The sequence below is a fragment of the Hippoglossus stenolepis genome, chromosome 8, assembly GCF_022539355.2.
Source record: "Hippoglossus stenolepis isolate QCI-W04-F060 chromosome 8, HSTE1.2, whole genome shotgun sequence".
Lineage (NCBI taxonomy): Eukaryota > Metazoa > Chordata > Actinopteri > Pleuronectiformes > Pleuronectidae > Hippoglossus > Hippoglossus stenolepis.
Window position 1 is genome coordinate 17,058,154 of NC_061490.1, and position 17,886 is coordinate 17,076,039.

General features: G+C 39.9%; 3 protein-coding genes across 10 annotated transcripts in view; all 3 read left to right on the forward strand.

The window, feature by feature from the left end:
* Positions 1-5,170, forward strand: part of myh14 (myosin, heavy chain 14, non-muscle) — a 28,240-nt gene extending 23,070 nt beyond the window's left edge. For 5 of the 7 annotated variants that reach the window (XM_035163483.2, XM_035163488.2, XM_035163485.2 and 2 more), the window contains 3 exons: positions 252-424; positions 623-646; positions 1,701-5,170. In XM_035163483.2, the coding sequence (XP_035019374.2) occupies positions 252-424; positions 623-646; positions 1,701-1,890 (387 nt within the window). In that variant the 3' untranslated portion in view covers positions 1,891-5,170. The remainder of the gene's footprint in view (positions 1-251; positions 425-622; positions 647-1,700) is intronic. The other 2 variants (XM_035163484.2, XM_035163486.2) reach the window with 2 other exon arrangements.
* A 1,037-nt stretch (positions 5,171-6,207) lies between these two features.
* rpl18 (ribosomal protein L18) lies at positions 6,208-17,886 on the forward strand. The gene is made up of 8 exons (XM_035163496.1): positions 6,208-6,212; positions 13,471-13,506; positions 14,148-14,234; positions 14,345-14,452; positions 15,258-15,356; positions 15,503-15,626; positions 16,185-16,254; positions 17,751-17,886. Exons 2-8 carry the CDS (start codon positions 13,504-13,506, stop codon positions 17,824-17,826), a joined length of 567 nt encoding a protein of 188 aa, XP_035019387.1. The 5' UTR covers positions 6,208-6,212; positions 13,471-13,503; the 3' UTR covers positions 17,827-17,886.
* si:ch211-120k19.1 (uncharacterized protein LOC563199 homolog) lies at positions 10,259-12,678 on the forward strand. Of its 2 annotated transcripts, none has more exons than XM_035163497.2 (6): positions 10,259-10,351; positions 10,638-10,838; positions 11,051-11,379; positions 11,581-11,651; positions 11,998-12,027; positions 12,172-12,678. In XM_035163497.2, exons 3-6 carry the CDS (start codon positions 11,061-11,063, stop codon positions 12,289-12,291), a joined length of 540 nt encoding a protein of 179 aa, XP_035019388.1. In that variant the 5' UTR covers positions 10,259-10,351; positions 10,638-10,838; positions 11,051-11,060; the 3' UTR covers positions 12,292-12,678. The 2 variants fall into 2 exon arrangements, with proteins under 2 accessions (XP_035019388.1, XP_035019389.1); XM_035163498.2 differs by having other exon boundaries at positions 10,276-10,351; positions 10,689-10,838.

A 17,886-nucleotide genomic window follows, 5' to 3' on the forward strand; every position in this document is an offset into this window, starting at 1 on the left:
CAGCAGAGACACTGACTCTCCTCCCAAAACATCATCAGTGATTATCTGCCAGATTTAATCTGACTCCTGATCCCCACCAGTCCTCCTGTTCCCAGACTAATCTCTCTTTTTATGCACACGTCCCCTTCTCTGCCTTCTCTTGCCCGCTTTTTCCTCCAATCTCACGTCTCACCCTGACCTCTGCAATACTCTCTGTTCTTTGCTCCTTTCTCCTCCAACTCTTCCCTCCGCTCCCCCTCCTCCTCCTCCAGCTGGATAAGTCGATGGTCCGACTGAAGCAGCTGAAGAGGCAGCTGGAGGAGGTGGAGGAGGAGAACTCTCGCTCCAACGCCCAGAAGAGGAAGCTGCAGAGAGAAATGGAGGAGCTCACTGACAACTGTCAGACCATGATGCGAGAGATCACCTCGCTCCGCAGCCAGCTCAGGTAACCATGAGTGTTTGTGTTTATGTGTGTGTGTGTATTTTTTTGTCCTTGAATGATCATTGTTTATTGTCGTCTTGTTTTCTTTTTAACCCCCATTAATTTGATATGATTTGTTTTACTTTGCTCTTTTGTTGCATCCATTTGTGTCCATCTAACTCTGACTCACTGTCCATCTGTCTGCGTCACACCAACACTCAGCATCCCTGAATGGAGACCAGATAAGTAGGTCACCATGTGTGTTCTTTGTTTCTAACATCAACGTCATAAGTTTTGTACATTTCATCTCGATATGTAACTTTTTTAGGAATTGTTTTTCTTTTTTTGGGAGAAATGTGCTTTTTTTGCTTTAGTGAATTATTTAGTGAAATTGATCCCACTCGTGTCGGGACAGTAAATATGAAGCTGCGGCCAACAGCTGGTTAGCTTAGCACAGCATTAACAGCATGCCTGGCCTCCAAAAGTAACAAAATCAGACTACTTGCACCTCTAAAGCTCACTGATTGGCACGTTATACCTTGTTTGCTCGATCCATACAAAAATCAGAGTAAAGGCATTGTGTTCAGACAAGAAACCACCTGACAAATAACTTAATACCCATTACGGTATGGATTAAACAACAGTTATATCATGCTGCTTAACTTTTGACAGGCTGGTAGTTTGCAGTCCTAAAGCCAAGCTAAGATAACTGGCTGCGGACTGTAGCTTCACATTTACTGTGCAGATGTGAGAGAGGTTTTAATCTTACAATAATCTCAAAGAAAGTGAATCATCATATTTCCCAAAATGTTTTAATCTTGTTAATCTCTTCCTGAAAAGTGTCAAATATACACCTTTATATGGTAATATTCCATTTTTATACTGATGTTCTGTTTCGAGACGTGATCATTGTAGAGTCAAACCATTGCTTAGTAGATCATTTTTCAAGTGATTGTGACAATTTGCTGCACTTCTCCTCTTTTGAAAAATTTGAAAATCTTTGTGTCTGTTACTGTTGGTTGGACGAAACTGGAACCTGGAAGATGTAACTTTCGGTTCTGGAAACTTGTGGTTGGCATTTCCCACTATTTTCTGGAATTTAATAGAATAAACAATCGATTCATTGAAGAATAATAACTAACCCTAACCCTAAATCATGGATTCACAATGTTTGTTGTCTAGTTTTCAGTAATTAGAGAGCTGATGGAAAGTAAAAGAAATCACTGCTCTCTGTAGTGTGTTTGTTTCACCTTGCACTATTTTCACAGAAGACTTACTGTAACTCTCTCTTCTTGTCCAGGCGTGCCCCGTTGAACCTGGCGATGCGTGGACGCAGAGCGTTGGTCGATGACCTCTCATTAGAGAACTCTGACTCAGAAGAGCCTCCAGCCTCTCCGACGCCTTCCTCTGGAATCCCGGGAACTCCAACTCCTGCCTCTGAACACAGTCTGGACCCTCCACCACCTTATAGTGTCAACAACACAGAGTGATGGACACTTAGACTCAGTCACACACATAAAACGTAAACACACACACACACATACACAAACACACAAACATATAGTCTGGACTACTCGGGGGTGACGGAGTGACACACACACACTACATAACAACACTAGTTTATAAAAAGAAATGGTAAGAAAGAAACAGAAAGACATATAAGATGTATAAGATGTATACGTCAGACACTTTAACTATAAAACAACTTGATATGTTAAGTACAGAAAATGATGTAAAATTGACATTTTACAAAGGGGCAACTGGAAATAATTTTTGTTTTATAACTAACTGTGACCTAAACAATGCGACATAACAGAGACTGGAAATTTCTACCTTACATTGCATCTCTGTAATGCACTTCTAAGAAACTAAACTCCATCTCCCAGAGTTCTAAAGGGGAAAGTGAATTGTTACCAGCTGATTTCACGATGCTGTACAGTGCTCAGAGAGCAGAAAACATTATGGTGTTCATGTCTTTTACATTAGGAGGTATTTCAAACCTAAGCCATGTTTAACCCGTTGATGAGGATTGAATAAATATACAATCTGATTTCACAAAGGGCTGCTGGAGGTTGAAAATACTTCTGAGAGGTGTTAAGACAATCTATATTAATGTTACATAGAAAGGCCAATAAGAGGAAATCAAATGCGGACATGGAAAAGAGAGTTTCACTTTCTTTATGAGCGTGTGTTTCGTGCAAATGTGATGGGGTTTTTTTTTGACATCTTCATATGTCAATTCACTTTTTAAAAAATGATGGAAATTGAATTATCTGGAAAACAGAAAGAAAAAAACAGTGAGGTACAGAAAACAGTATTTAATCAAATTTAGTTCAGTAACATATTGATCTCATTTTCATGTCACAGGTCAGTTTTAGCTCATTTGACCATAAAAAGCAGTCTATTGTACATGCAGTCACACTAAAGGTTGGATTAAATGATAAATCCTTTTTCTATAGATTAGAATGAGTATGTTAGACAATGCAGTAGTATTATTAGATAGTTTCTTTAACTAGAGTCGTGACAAATTGCTTCATAAATCTGAAATTTGTATAATTTATAGGAAATATGACCTTAAGTTATTGATCACTGGTTGTTTCCTGTACGGCTCAGTTTCGTGTCAGAAGTTGGTTTTGGTTATTTCCGCTCCTGCTGGCACTGCATGTTGGGTCACGTGTGTTACATGTCGGGCAGGTTTGCCTCGTTTCATTGAGCGTTACAGGATCGGGCCTCTTTGCATGGATGACCACTGGGGTTCGAGTCGTTGCTGGTGTAGAAATCAACAACAGCAACACAACTGCTGCTGTATTCATTTGTTTCTATCCAAAGCAACACAATACATCTTTTTTTTCTTGTTTTAGACTAAAATGTGATAAAACATCACATTTTATTTTGACAAGCATCTTGTACATTGTAATTTTGATTTTTACGGATTAACTGTGTAAATTATTGATCAAACAAAGCTTTTCTGTTTAACCAAATGGTGGGCGTATGGATGAGAAAAAGGGACTTAGAGTTGTAGTAAACGTAGACTAGTGGTCTAGTAGAGTAGATGAGAGGAGTAGAGGCCGGTGAGGTGTTCAAGTCTCATCCAGTGACTCGGCTGGAGGATTTCTTCAGTAGAATAACGTCACGCTCTGCTCACAGCTCCTGTTTAGACAATTGTAGAAATAAGTGAGCACGAGACTCAAAGCGTTTTCAGAAAGTAGTAGTATTAGATAAAAAAGACAATGGAGGCACAGAGGAGTTCATGTTTATAAAGCAAACCGCAAGTAGAACAAATAGTAGATTTTTTTTACCCTAGATATCGAAAGTCAAAATGGCAAACATTCGTGGTGTGAACCAAACACATGGAGTTTGATGATGACCCGGCTGTGAAAAATGGTTTTGAGGTTAAACCGCTGAATTTTTTTTATCATTTAACAGATGAAGGTCATTTTAATTTAATTTAGTTTAGTTCGGGACCTTCGTCAGCACCTGTTGCCTGTCACAGCTTTAAGACTGAGGATGTTCATGTGGTGTCTGCAAACAGAAATGTTTTACAGGAATAGTTCAACATTTTGGTAAATGGGCTTATTTGTTTATTTGACTGTTAAATGTGAAGATTCATTTACACCTTTAAGTGCTGCTCAATTTCTTACCAAGGCGTTGTAAGCACAGATTCTGGAAATCACTGCTACAGGTTAAAAAATAGTCCCACACATGATTCCCCGTCAAACAGCTTCTGACGTTTTCCCCCCCGATGTTGAACTGTTCCTTTGATGAATTGAGACATGCTGCTTAAATTAGAAAGAATGTCGCTGGCGCTTTAACTCATAATTGGAACTAAATAATAACGATTGTGTAGCTAAACTATTATACATATTATGTTCCTGGAATTGCTCGAATGTTGTTTTTCTAGATTTATGTTGATACTTTATGGCAAAGGGTTAATGATCCAGTTGGTGTTTACGGTTGGTGACACACAGGACCAGTACAGTACAGTTTTCTGTTATCAGGGTTGTTCTGATTGCCCCTTTCTCTTCTTCCTTCTGTTTTTAATTAACAGGTTTATATTGCACTGAGAAAACAAGACCACTAAGTGTGTGCACTACTCTGCAGGCCTGACGTCCCATGTGTATCATAGCTTTTGCCACCATAATTCACAGTTAGTGACAGCGGAGGAAAGATCCGACCAGTCGGGTCGAGAAAGAGTTTGACTACTGAGGACATATATTTAACACCCTACCAAAGGGTTTAATTTTTTTATTTTCTTTATGTACATTTGTTTTATTTTACTAATATGCAAATGGGTTTGTTTGAAGCTGTGTTTTTTTTAAGATATTGTGTAAATGCTGCACTTTACACACTTACCAGTGAGGACAAACACAGTCGTGCTTTGTCAGGTTATAATTTATCACAAGGAGGCTGACACAGCATTAAGCCAAATGAGCTGATATTTTCTCGCTCTGTACGATTCTCCTAAATGTTCTGATCTCAAAATGTCATATCATCGTCTAAGCGTCACGCCCTGATCGACCAAAATCTGGAGACGCGTGGAGTGAACCGCTGGAACGAGAACAGATCGCTTCTGTTCGCCTGTAGCAAGAGACGAGGCTGGTGCTTCTCTGAGGTGTTATTTTTCTCTCCGTGTTTGTTTATGGCTACTCTGGAACTTGAAACATTTTTGGAAACATGTTTTACTGTTTTAGCCTTTTTTTGTTTGTTAATGATGCTGTAATTATAAAACATTTGACTGGGGTTAACTTTAATATATGTTGTTGGTTTTGATCTTTGTGTGAGTGTGTTTTTCTTTGCACTGCTGTGTCGTCCACACACAAGCACACTACACAAAAACATCTCACAAAAAAGTGGACATAACATTTTAATTGTGTCACTCAGCATGTATGAATTTTATTCCCTTTATAGATATTTTTCACTTAAACAAGAACATGTCATACTTGGTACATTTACTACTGTCATCAGCCCACGCCCTGAAATCAAATAACAGAGAAAACCCTAAACATGAGCACACATCAAAGGTTTGGGGCAAAAATGAAGCAGATTGAGTTCATGGTGAGTGTATTAATGTGTAACATGATCAAATGATTGAGTTAAATCTTAGGAAAATGCATTTTAATCTAGTAATTTAAACAGATAGTGGTGTCACTGTTTATGTGTTGAAAGAATAGTTCTAAAAGCTCTCAAGAACCTTTGCCAATTAACAGTTTATCTTTAAATAGAAGGATTTTGTTGAGTGAAAATGAGAAATTTATGAGCCAAAAGATCTTGGACCTTTGAGGCTTGTAGAAGAAACTACAGGCAGAACTCAAAGAAAGGAATGTAAAAAGACAAATAGTGTGTTGATCTCTTCGACTTCAACTTCTCACCATGTTAAAGAAAGTGAAAAAACAGGAAAACCTTAGCAGTCGGGCGACTTTCTTTCCTTGAGGATATCAGGGAACAGCCAGTCCTGTTCATGTGGTGGTGTGGGTACAGGATGATGCACCGGATTATGAAGTGGGGCAGAGAATGACTGAGCAACTCCCTCAAACGGTGTAAAACGTTGGTTCTTGTCACAGTTAAGAAGTTTACAGGGACTCAGGTCCTCGGTTCGCTGGTGTGTCTGCAGGTTTGACATGTTGTAGTAACAGCTGGTTGACGTAGGGAGCTGGTTTGGGGCCAAGTCGGAACCAAGAGCTGGTTTGAAATTATTGAATTGTGTCTCTGAAGCGTGATTGACAGTCAATCCCTGGTCTCCATGGCAACTGTTAACATATTCATATCCATACTCGTCTCTGTCATGGTGTGGATCCTCCATGTCAGACGTGTCGTTCCACATCCTGTCGGTGAAACTATCTGTCTGATCTGCGAATGTTGAATCATCTGCATCGACCTCTGCACAGATACTTTGAAAATAGGCGCCTACATCCAGGCAGCCCCCCAGGTTCTTACCACCAACGCTGAACAGATCCATGATGTCTGCCCACGGACTCTCTGCGATGTCTGCGATGCTCCTCTGGGCCTGAGTGCAGGTCGAGACATCCGTGAACATTTGGATCGAGAAGTCGCAGGAGTCCAGAGACAGAGGAGAGAGCTCTGGAGAGAAGGACGGAGACGTGTCCATGTTTTGGACAAACTGGTCAAAACTTGAGTTCTGTAGAGATGTGTCTTCTGAGAGGTTGTTGATGGACTTCAGTGGACTGTCATAGACCTCTGCCCTGTGGTAGTAATGTGTATCTTTGGGGGAACTAAGAGATGTGAATTCAACCAGTTTACGATTTCCACTTCTCTTTTTCTTCCTCCCTTTGCCCTGGTTGTTTTTAACAGTGGTGCAGGTGTTGGGTTGTGATTTGCGCTGCGGTTTCCACAGATGTTGAGAGTCTGGATGCTTCTTTTCAGTGACTTCAGTTTGATGTGATTCATCAGAGACGTCCGTCACAGACTTTGAGACGTCATCTGCATCTGTGTGATCACTGCACTTCTCCGGGTCTTGTAAATGGCCGCTCTGGGAGGGGCTACCAGCTGCTGGCGTCTCTGGCTGCAAAGACGATTCAGATGCAAGTCGTTGGTTTGCCGCCTCTATGTCTGCAAACTTTCTGTAGAGAGAGAGAAAGACGAGATGTTGAAACACCACTAGCTTTTAAAATGTCACGAGATAGTGGCTCCCAAACTTTTTGACTCATGTCCCCTTGAAGGAATAATTTTACATTTTAGTAAATATACTTGTTTGTGTAATGCCTATGAAAACCAAAGTGTGAAAAACAACACTTATTGTTTTGCGGGACATTGTATGCAGGACTATTTCTTCGCTAAATACAATGACTTGAATGAGGCTAGTCTATCCCTCCGTTTCCAGTCTTTATGCTAAGCTAGGCGAACCAGATGGCCATGGCTTCACATTTATCATACGTATCCAACTTTTGGAAAAACAGAAAAATGTATGTATTTCCACAAAATATGTTTATTCACTTATTAAAGAGAATATCAACGTCTAATCGAAATGTAGCGGAAGAGTGATTTCAATTTCTTAGACTTTCTAATCTATAGGATTTTAGGCCCATTTAATAACAAAGAAGCAATCATAAGCTATTGATAAACTACTCTCTGCATGTTAGAAATACTCTCTCCTATTCTATCTAATTATATGGCGACCTCCTTTTGGGACTGACCCCCAGTGTGGAAACCGGAGCCTCAGGACACTGTCAGGATCTAACTGTGACGTCCCTCCTCACCTCTGAATCATGTTGTGCAGAAAGCGGCGGTGGTTGACCTGCCGTTTGGACGGCCGGTTCTTCCGGGGTTTCTGCAGGGTCCTCATCATGTGACCTGCTGCTGAGGTTACAAAGGTGTAGAGGTCACGACCCCAAGGGACCCCTTGCTCCAAACCGGGCTCGAGAGTAACGGAGATGGATGGTCGCATGGCTGAGGAGACAGAAGGTGTGAGATTTAAAGACAGCATGAAGAAATGAAGTAGATAAAAATGGTGAGACCAGACAAATTCAACTTAGCTGTCATATCAATGAGGATTTTACATGGAAGGAAAATAGTAAGGACTTATCTATTTCATAGCCTGTGACCTCGACAATATTTATCATGTATTTTAATAATCTAAAACAGTTTAATAATATGAGAAAATGAACCAAATTTTAAATATTTTTCATTTAAAATTAGATTTTGCCATATAAACCAAGTACGCTTACTTAGGTAACTGCAATTTTGAGGGAACTTCTCCTTTAATAATGAGTTTTAATTGTATGCTTCTTCACACCTCAGAGGGAAGTACTTAATGATTTTACTCTATTATATTTATATCACAGCTGCAGTTATTAGTTAACCTTCAGAATAAGTTGATATATTCAAATTTTATACTGAGTTTGTATAATAAAGTGCATTAAACCAGGTCAGTGTAACAAACAGGAGAGTATATGAGTTAAAACTGGCTCCACCTCAACCAGCTGCAACATAAAATACTGCCTTCTCATCAGTGGTAATATTCAATAATGTACTGTATAGATACAAACATAACATTGACAGGAGCTACTGTCTGCATGATAACTTGTTGTTTTACTTTTTTAAAGTACATTTACACTTTTGACTGCAGGTTTTTAACTTGGAAAAGAGTATTTTTTTACATGGTGGTATTGCTGCTTGTATCAATGTAAATGGTCCGAGTATTTGTTCCACCACTGCCTATAATTAAAGACTCTGGATTGATAAATTAGAAACATACAGTAACTGCTCTTTGTTTTCTCAGCTGCATTAAAAAAAAAAAGAAAATAAGCAGAAGATGATTCTTACCTTTTCTCCACAGGCTGCTGCGTTTCTTCCTGTGCGCCCACAGACTGAGGACAGGGGAGGCTGCAGGCGGAGGAGGGAGGGAGAGGTGTGCTGGTTTAATTGTGGCTGTACGTCTGTGTTTGGGTCTGTGCGCACAAATGAAGTCAAGTGACATGAGCGCTCAATGCAAATGCACAGAATCCCTTTTTTTCTGCAGAATGAATGGAATCCAAATTGACAAATTGATAGTGGGAGAGGAAGTGGGACGAGATGAGAGGAGCTGAAAGGGAGGAGGCAATTATCTGAGGAGTCAACCGCTCCTGGAGCTGTGGGCACACGTCTCCATTGTGTGCCACACTAAAGGCAGCTTGTTAAATACTGGGAGACACAAACGCACCGGTTGAGGCAGTTAACAAGCAATTAATTGATCTGCTTAAACTCTGGCCCCAATTATCACATTCTCAGAGGGAAGAGCTAAGGTGGTTGCTAGTGGCTTTAATTGACCTTTGCAATTCAATAGCACACCTTCCACGTGCAGAATTTAACATGTCTATGGCAGCAGGTGGGTGAACAGGCTGTCCTCTTCACAAAGCTGACAGAGGACGGAGCAATAAAATGAAATCCGGCATGTTTTGTATTCCTTTTTAAATCCGTTATTCCACATTTAAATTATCAAATTTTTCTATGGGTTGTTCAACTGTAGACTCATGTTTCTTTGTACATGGTTTTCTGTTGCTGGTTTACTTCTGCCATGCAGAGCTTTTAGGTCCTAAGTCAAGGATGTTACGTATTTAACCTGTGTTTGTTTCTTGGTTTGTTTGTTAATTTGTTAATTTGTTGATTTGCTGGCAGGATCACAACCCATTTTGCAACTCTACCAATTTCCAAACGTGGTGGAGGGATGGGGCCTGGGGTTCGGGGAGAACCCATTGAATTTTGATCGGGATGTGGATTAAGGGGCAGATCCAGGATATTTTTACTTTACGTTGCATCATAGGGGATTTCTCAACATTTTTGCAAATTGTTCCTGTAATAACACAGAGATCTTGACTTAAAAAATCAGGCATATCTAGTGGGCAGAAATGTGTGTGTTTGCAAATTGATGTGGATACAACTGCACATTTTCAGATTTCTTAAAATGATTTATGTATAATTATTATACATCTGTTTATTGTTATTGAACTGTAGCCTGTTGTGTTGCTAAACTGTTTTGAGTTATTTATATATGTGTGTGTGTTACCATATACCACTATATTATTAGCATTTCCCGGGAGCTGTTGGAGGTGGGAGGGTTCCCGATTTCCCTTATAGGAAGCCTATGTCCCAGCACAGCTCTTTTTGATAGCATTTTCTCTAATGTCTTAATAGTTACATTAACATTATCACAAAAATATAGTATATTTATGTTTGATTCCTCAGCTTGAGGCTGGATGAAAAGAGAATTGAGTTAGACTTCAACTACATCCTCTCCAACACCTTTCTGGCCCCTTAAATGCAGCAACTTGACTTCTTGCTCTAACAAAATCCAGATTGTGTGCATCTTCCACCATGTTACTCAAACGAGGGAAGCACTGTTGCAGGAGTGGCATCTATTTATAGGGACACCACGTGTGACTCTGACCAGAGAGCTGCACAGTCCACCTTCTGCTGTGGCTTCAACTTCTACACTTCACTCGGCTGGAAGAATCTGTGGTAAGTAACATTTGCTGTTCTGCACAGACATGAGGACAAATTAATCAAGTGACTTTTATTTACATGACAACAGGTGTAACACATCACATTGTGCCATGAAAACATTGTGTGTAATGAGCTCATTGACACAACTGGAGCTTTGGTCAATTATTTGGGATTTTAACCTTATTCAGTACAATAGTAGTTTGTCTGGCTGCTTTTTCATAACCTCTCTCTTGTCAACCGCAGAATATTACTAACTTGGTCACTTCTTTATCACTCCTCCTTACATGTGGTCTTTTCTCAGATTCCTCTGCATTGTGCTGATAAAGGTCTTATCACATGTGTCCTGCAACAGTGGCAGAACTTTGACCCGGAGAGAAAACCTCCCTCGGCCGTAGTTTCACCTCAGCTACCCCACGTCGTCCAACACAACCAATCAGACAACAACTTGTGTTTCATTGGTCTTGGACATTTAAGGAGAGGGTGAGGAAAGTCATGCTGAAAGGTAGGTTTGACTCTCATCTGGATAAAAGCCATAGCCAGTGATATTTTTGTCATTTTTAACCAAATTGTCAATTTTGCTTAATTCCCTTAGACCTCAGTTTTATTTGTACATTTGTTTTAAAACCTTTCACTCTCATAAAAGTGCCATTGTGAAGTAGTGACATTCATTGGTCTTTTAATGAATGAATTCAGCCTTTATTCTTCTCTCATCAGATTCCTCATCATGAACCGAACCTGGGCTCTGTTCAAAGCTCACCCCTACATCAGTAACGTCCTGGGATACACGACTCTGTTTGCCTCAGCTGACGTGATCCAGCAGAGCGTGCTGGGAGGGTCCACAGCAGAGGGTTCAACTGGCATCAACTGGTGTCAGACGGCCCGAGTGGCGACTGTCGGTTTCTGTTTCCATGCCAACTTCAACTACCACTGGCTCAGGTGGCTAGAGCGGATTCTGCCAGGGGCCGGAGTGAAGGCGGTGACAGGGAAAGTTGTGGTGGATCAGCTGGTCGCAGCTCCTCTCACCATCAGTGCCTTTTATATTGGTAAGTGTGTTACAATCACGTGTTTGGGAAATGCTGAAATGCTGTCGTCTGTTTTGTTGCTATTTTTTCAAACTTTGAACATATTTGCACGTTCACTGACTAAAACCCATCTTACACAAGCAAAGAAATTGGAATTGTAATGTTTTATTGACAGACCCAACACAGGCTCAATATAACAGCCTCACACCTCTGACTCTTCAGGTTTAAGCTTAATGGAAAAAAAAGAGGATCCACTTGAAGACTGGAGACAGAAATTCTGGACATCTTACAAGGTACATTGATTATTTTTATGACTTGGCTCCCACTTATGTTACTGAGCTACTAACTCTGCTCAAACTGTAGGCTCATATCTTCCAACCGACACTTGCTATGGTTCATATGTCAAGGCTTTGGTACCAGAGGGTGACCGGGCTTTAGCCATCAGGGCCTGAGGCTCTGGAACTCCTTGCCTGCAAGAGATTACACTGGCCAGCCCTTTACCTGTTTTTAAATCATGACTATAAACCTATTTGTTTATGAAAGTCTTTTAAAGGCAGATTTTTCTGTTGTCCCATTTGGCCATCTATCTATCTATCTATCTATCTATCTATCTATCTATCTATCTATCTATCTATCTAGGCTGGAGTGATATATTGGTCAACAATGCAGGTCAGATATTCATGTATTATTCATCTTCATCTACTTTGTTGCTGCACACACAGATTCACAAATGTACCCACATACAGTACATATATAAAGACACAGGTGTAAAGTGACAGATCTTTGTTTTTCCTTTCATCTCTTCCATTTCAGGCAGTCAACTTTTCTCTGGTTCCTCCTGTGGCGCGGACGGTGTTTCTTGGAGTCATCTCACTGACGTTCACGATCTTCCTGTGCCACCTCAGACAGCAGCGCAGCCACAAACTGGAATAAACCGATGATCCTCCTCTCCATGGGGGAAGGTTTTTTGTAAAAAAATAATGATAGTAGATGAGACTTTTTTAGGCCAGAGTTCAGTTGCAGAGTCAGTAGGTGTCATTAGGAAGCTGCGGAGGATTCCTCAGTCATATAAATCTCTGTGAATCAGCTGATCAGTCCACCCCTGTTGGTTTGTGATGGCTCTCTTTGTTTCAACTTCCCTACACGAACACTGTATGTAAATGTACATAACACAACATCCTGATGATAAACTTATTTGTCATTTCCTGTGAGGATGTAGAGAACAGTAGAGCTAATGAACTTTTTTTAACCTGTCGACCTGTTTCAGTACTGAACTAAGATTGTTGTTGTCATATATTGTTCAAATAAAGGTAAATACGATATTGTTTACATTTTTAAATGATTATTTTGCCTAAGAAAATTGTATTTTAGAGGCAAATTGTGTAATTGTGTGATTAATTGTATGTCTTATAGCCTACAGCCTGAAATTAATATTCATATTTGGTTGATCTTTGAAAAATATAGCAAGAACAATCTGCACTAAATACTTTGTGTATGATTTTTTTTTATTATTACCATTAGGGTTTTATTTACCTATCATCAGTATTTTATCATTGGACAAATGTTAAATATGAAAGTATCATAGGTATCAGAGCATTATCTGCACGTTTTACTCCACACTATTTGTTGTGAATTATTCGGAGTAAATGTGATAACGTTCATGAAAAGAAAAAAAATGGTATCTCAGTGTTTTGAGCAAAGAAGCCAAATTCACTTCAACATAACTATTTTGGGGTGAAGGCAAAAACCTCACAAATCCGGGCAACAACATACCACTAAAGGTAAACAGAGGCTCTGTGATGTACGGAACAGATAACAAATTAAACAGCATAACACTTAAGGGTGGATGGAGGTGTTTGTTGTAATACCTGGGCAAATATTTATGTTTTTATTGTAAAAAGGGGCTAATATCAATTATCATATCATAGTTTATAATGAAAGCCTAAAAATGATCCACCACATTATGACTTGTCTCTCTCGCTGATTCCGCCACTGGGGGCAGTATCCTAAAATCCTCACGTGTTTTATTTTACTTTAACCCACAGGAAGCGCGTGGCCACCAGCCAATCAGATTGCCGAGATTTCACAACATCGTTTATCGCGAGACCTCAGCTCTTCCTTTTCCCTTTTCGCTCTGAGTCCAAGATGGTAGGTGCCGCTAGTCTATGATTTTAAACACGATTCACTGAGTATCCACGATCATCCTCTGTGTTCAAACATCGCATCTGCTCAGCAGCTACCGTCACTGATTCTAAACAATGTTTGTGAAGCAGCTCTGTGGTTATTTTCATGAAGTTTGAGCGTGTTACTGATGTTAGCTCGCCCTGCCCGGTGCCGACATTAGCACTGTAGCCGCTTCACTCCTTGGACGTTGCCAATAAATTAGCTGTGGAGGTGTTTTCAGAAAGCGGGATATTAATAAAAACCACCGTCTGCTTTACCTTAAGAGTTATAGTGTCTTTAGCTTCGGTCTTGTATAGTAACTGTGGGTCTGTTGCGGTTCAGTTCGTCTTAGCTGTTAGCATCAGAGTGTCAACGTGTGAACCTTCCTGTGCTACATGCTGAACTGCCTGGTGTCGTTAGCCGTTAAACATGTCCTCACGCACGTGTTCTTATGAAATCTGTCATATCTTGAATTCGTCAGGTTAGGACTGAATGTTTAGAAAGTCCAGCAACGTTGCTTGGTTCTTAGATTTCATCAGGTCGTTAATAGTGTTGATGATTGTGCCTGTATGAGCTCTTATGAATTGTTGTTAATTGTGTTTATTTGCTTCCACTCACTTATAAAGGGAGTCGACATCAGGCACAACAAGGACCGTAAGGTACACAGGAAAGAGCCAAAAAGCCAGGATATCTATCTGAGGCTCCTGGTCAAGGTAAATACACACAAACACACCATGCTGTAGTAATCTAAGTCATCTAAGCACAATACTATCAGTCTGATCTTATGTGAGATGTCTAACCATCCCTCTGGTTTCCCTAACAGTTGTACAGGTTCCTGGCCCGTCGCTCTAATGCTTCCTTCAACAAGGTGGTCCTGAGGAGGCTCTTCATGAGCAGAACCAACAGGCCTCCCATCTCTATCTCCCGCCTGGTTAGTCTCCCTTCTCTCACCCTCTCAACTGCAGACAGGGTTTTTCCTCCACAGAGATTGGCGAGGCTCTGTCAAACTTCGTGCTGTCTCCCCACACAATTCTAGTACAGTGGAAACAGTTTATAGTGATCACGTTTGTACCGGGCCAAATTCATCACTGTAAGAGGTTGATAATTGTAAAAGAATTGCATAGCTTCTGTATGTTAGTCCCTGAACTTGAAGGACAGGTAACAGTGCCACACAGACTCCAGTGGTACTGTAGTCTGTTCAGTCAGCAAGGTCACTGTCGAGATTAACGGTTAACATGCTAAATTGATATGAGTTTCATTCAGTGTTGATCACCAGACAAGTTTGTATTTAGTCGTATGGCAACCCTGTTGTTATTTGACTAGGTATTACTTACCTAATGAGATCTCTGCAAGGAAGTCAAGTTCATGCAGACTTTGTGAGGGGCTCTAGACTCCGATTGGTACTCGCTGTAGCAAATTCTTTTGAGGGCTGCTATTTTGCTATTTGTATTAGTGCATCCTTATTTGTGTTTGGGTAGTTTGGGCTACTGGGTCTTAGTGTTAAGATTGGGATTGAATTAATTTGTGTGAATAGAATTCGGCTCCTTGACCTCTCCATACAAATTAATTGGATTATTTTTCATTTGAAGAATATGATGTATCATGTCCATCCACTAATATATTGCATATTTGTCACCAGTCTTCATTGCATGATTGTCTTTGATAGACGGATCATATGGTCTATAATTGATGGTGAAGAGGAAGCTGAATTTGTGACTTTGCTTCTCCCTCCTCAGATTCGTAAGATGAAGATGCCTGGCCGTGAGAATAGAACCGCTGTTGTTGTGGGAACAGTCACTGATGATGTCAGGATTCAGGATATCCCCAAGCTCAAGGTACCTCATCCTTTCAGTGTTTCTTTTTTCTCCTTCACTCTCTGATAAACAATAATGTCTATCTGACCATGAGGAATCTTCTTTAACGTGGTAATATTGTTGGAAATCTCTTCAATAGTCTTCATGTCCTGTTTCTTGTCCCACAGATCTGTGCTCTGAGGGTTACAGATGGTGCCCGCCGCAGAATCCTGAAGGCAGGCGGTCAGGTGATGACCTTTGACCAGCTGGCTTTGGCTTCACCCAAAGGACAGGGCACAGTGCTGCTGTCAGGTAACTGGATTAGAAAGACATTACAGTAATGTTAGCAGTCATTGTTCTGTCAGTGTCAGGGCAACAAGTACTGTAAAACAAATGTAGTTTCATAGCATTGTCCGGTGAGCATAATGGCTAAGATTCCAATTGTTCACCCTCGTGACAGGAGAATTTTCCCTCTGCACATTTTGCAGTGTCAATAAATCGTCTTTGGATGAATATCTACAAGCAAGAAGAGTTGTGACAAAAGAAAATGCTTTTAGTTCACATTACTATTGTAATATCACATTGTAATGTTTGGTTAGGGTTTTCTGTCTTGAGACTAGAGCTGCACATTCATGTGGTTCTTTTGTGAGGCCAAATAGGTGATTTGTATGTGTAAGTTATTGAGAAAACTATAACAGGTGCACTTAGTATCACTTTCCAATCAAAGTACTGCATTGATCTGAACTATTAAGGGCCATATTTAAACTTTCAGGTGGTTTACAGAACAGGATTTTCTGCCCATATTTTTTTGTGATGCGGTGGACAGGTTATTAAATGTCACTCTAACTTTTTTTTTTTTTTTTTTCCTAGGACCCCGCAAAGGAAGAGAGGTGTACAGGCACTTTGGAAAAGCCCCTGGAACCCCTCACAGCCACACCAAGTATGTGCACAGTTGTGTTCGCATTGTTAAACACAGAGCAACATTTTTAAGGATGACTCAACCATTTCCTATATTGCTCCAGGGCTTTGATCAGTCAGTCTGGCTACCACTTAGACCAGAGAAAAAAGCTTTGGAAATTACTATAACATTTTCGGTGTCTAACATGGGGGTGGGTTGTCTGATGATTTTGTATAGTGGTGGAACTGTCCACAAATGTCCATGCATCTTAGAGATTGTGATATTTACACTTGATATTCCCTAATGTAGATATATGCAACATTGACAAACCAATAGAAGGATAGTTTTTATCTATGATCTTTCATGTTTGGCACATTTAAAAAACAATTCAGTGCAAGCTTGCAGCAAAGCTGATGGGCTGGTGCCACATAAGGATATGGTTCTGCCATGCACTTCAGAAGAATGATATCATCTACCAATGTCGTCAATTTAATTGTCAATTGTGCAAATAAGTCCAGAGTCTGTATATTAACAGTTAATTTCAAAATTAGGAGGAGAGATCACAATTCAGATTGACTCTCGTCATTACATATTAAGCACACACTTCCTCCAGCTCTGACACAATCAGACATAGTCTCATTTGCTCTCATGCTACATCTCTTAGAAAATGTACTGTGTAACCACCAACTCTCTTTAATGTTAATGATTGGTTTGATACACCAGGTAATACTAAAGGCCACATAAATGGTTAAATAGAATTAGAAATATCAGTTGGCAATTGTGTAATTTAATTAACTCCACACTTTTTCTCCTAAGTATCAATTCCTTTAGGTGTCAAATGTTACATTTACTCACCTTGATCATTAAGTGCTTGATCTTGTTTTCACGTATAAGCCAGTTTCAGTGATGAGGTAGATGTCTTTAAATTCGAAGGATGTTTTTTATTCTGGTAAATGGAGAGTACTTTGAGTGATTTTCACATGGTGATAATTCGTTTTTTTTATTCTACACAATGATTTAATTAAAACTACAAATTGATTGAAATATACTATGCAGAGGTGATATTCTGTATAATCAAGACAGAACGTGTGCAACAAATTCATATTCTGGTTTGTGTTCTAAGCTTTAACACTAGCTGTGGTACACCTAGGCTGCCTTGAATCAGTTTGCTCTGATCTGTTTTTAATCAAATTTAACATAAGAATATTACTGTTGGTGAAAATGTTGAATGTTTAATCTAGTGGCTCCTTTTGTAGAGTGCCTTTTAATCATAATGTTAGAAGTGGTTTCTTTGCAGAGGTTGAAGGAAATTATAATCTGAATGCAACACTATCAATTAACTGCCACATATTCTATATATGACAGTAAGAACAATGTAGCGGGTAAAGCAGAAATTTGTTTTTAACTGACCCTTTAATTAAGTGATGAATTTGTGGTCATTTTGTACTGTGACATTGGTAGACACTAAAGTTAATCTTTATACACGTACTTGTTTTGTGGTGCCATCATCTTACACTTGACTGTTTTCTCTTCTCTAGGCCCTACATCCGCTCCAAGGGCAGGAAGTTCGAGAGAGCTCGTGGTCGCCGAGCCAGCCGTGCTTACAAGAACTAATGTCTTTTTTATTTTTACATGCAATGTGATAAAAATAAAAGATTTGGCTGTGCACACTGA

Excerpts from the sequence above, each read along its gene's own strand:
- rpl18 (XM_035163496.1), top strand. Across the intron at positions 15,357-15,502 it reads AGGATATCCCCAAGCTCAAG|ATCTGTGCTCTGAGGGTTAC; the intron begins GTACCTCATCCT and ends CTTGTCCCACAG. Across the intron at positions 15,627-16,184 it reads GGGCACAGTGCTGCTGTCAG|GACCCCGCAAAGGAAGAGAG; the intron begins GTAACTGGATTA and ends TTTTTTTCCTAG.
- si:ch211-120k19.1 (XM_035163497.2), top strand. The coding sequence starts at position 11,061 with ATGAACCGAACCTGGGCTCTGTTCAAAGCTCACCCCTACATCAGTAAC. Across the intron at positions 11,380-11,580 it reads CATCAGTGCCTTTTATATTG|GTTTAAGCTTAATGGAAAAA; the intron begins GTAAGTGTGTTA and ends CTGACTCTTCAG. Across the intron at positions 11,652-11,997 it reads AATTCTGGACATCTTACAAG|GCTGGAGTGATATATTGGTC; the intron begins GTACATTGATTA and ends CTATCTATCTAG.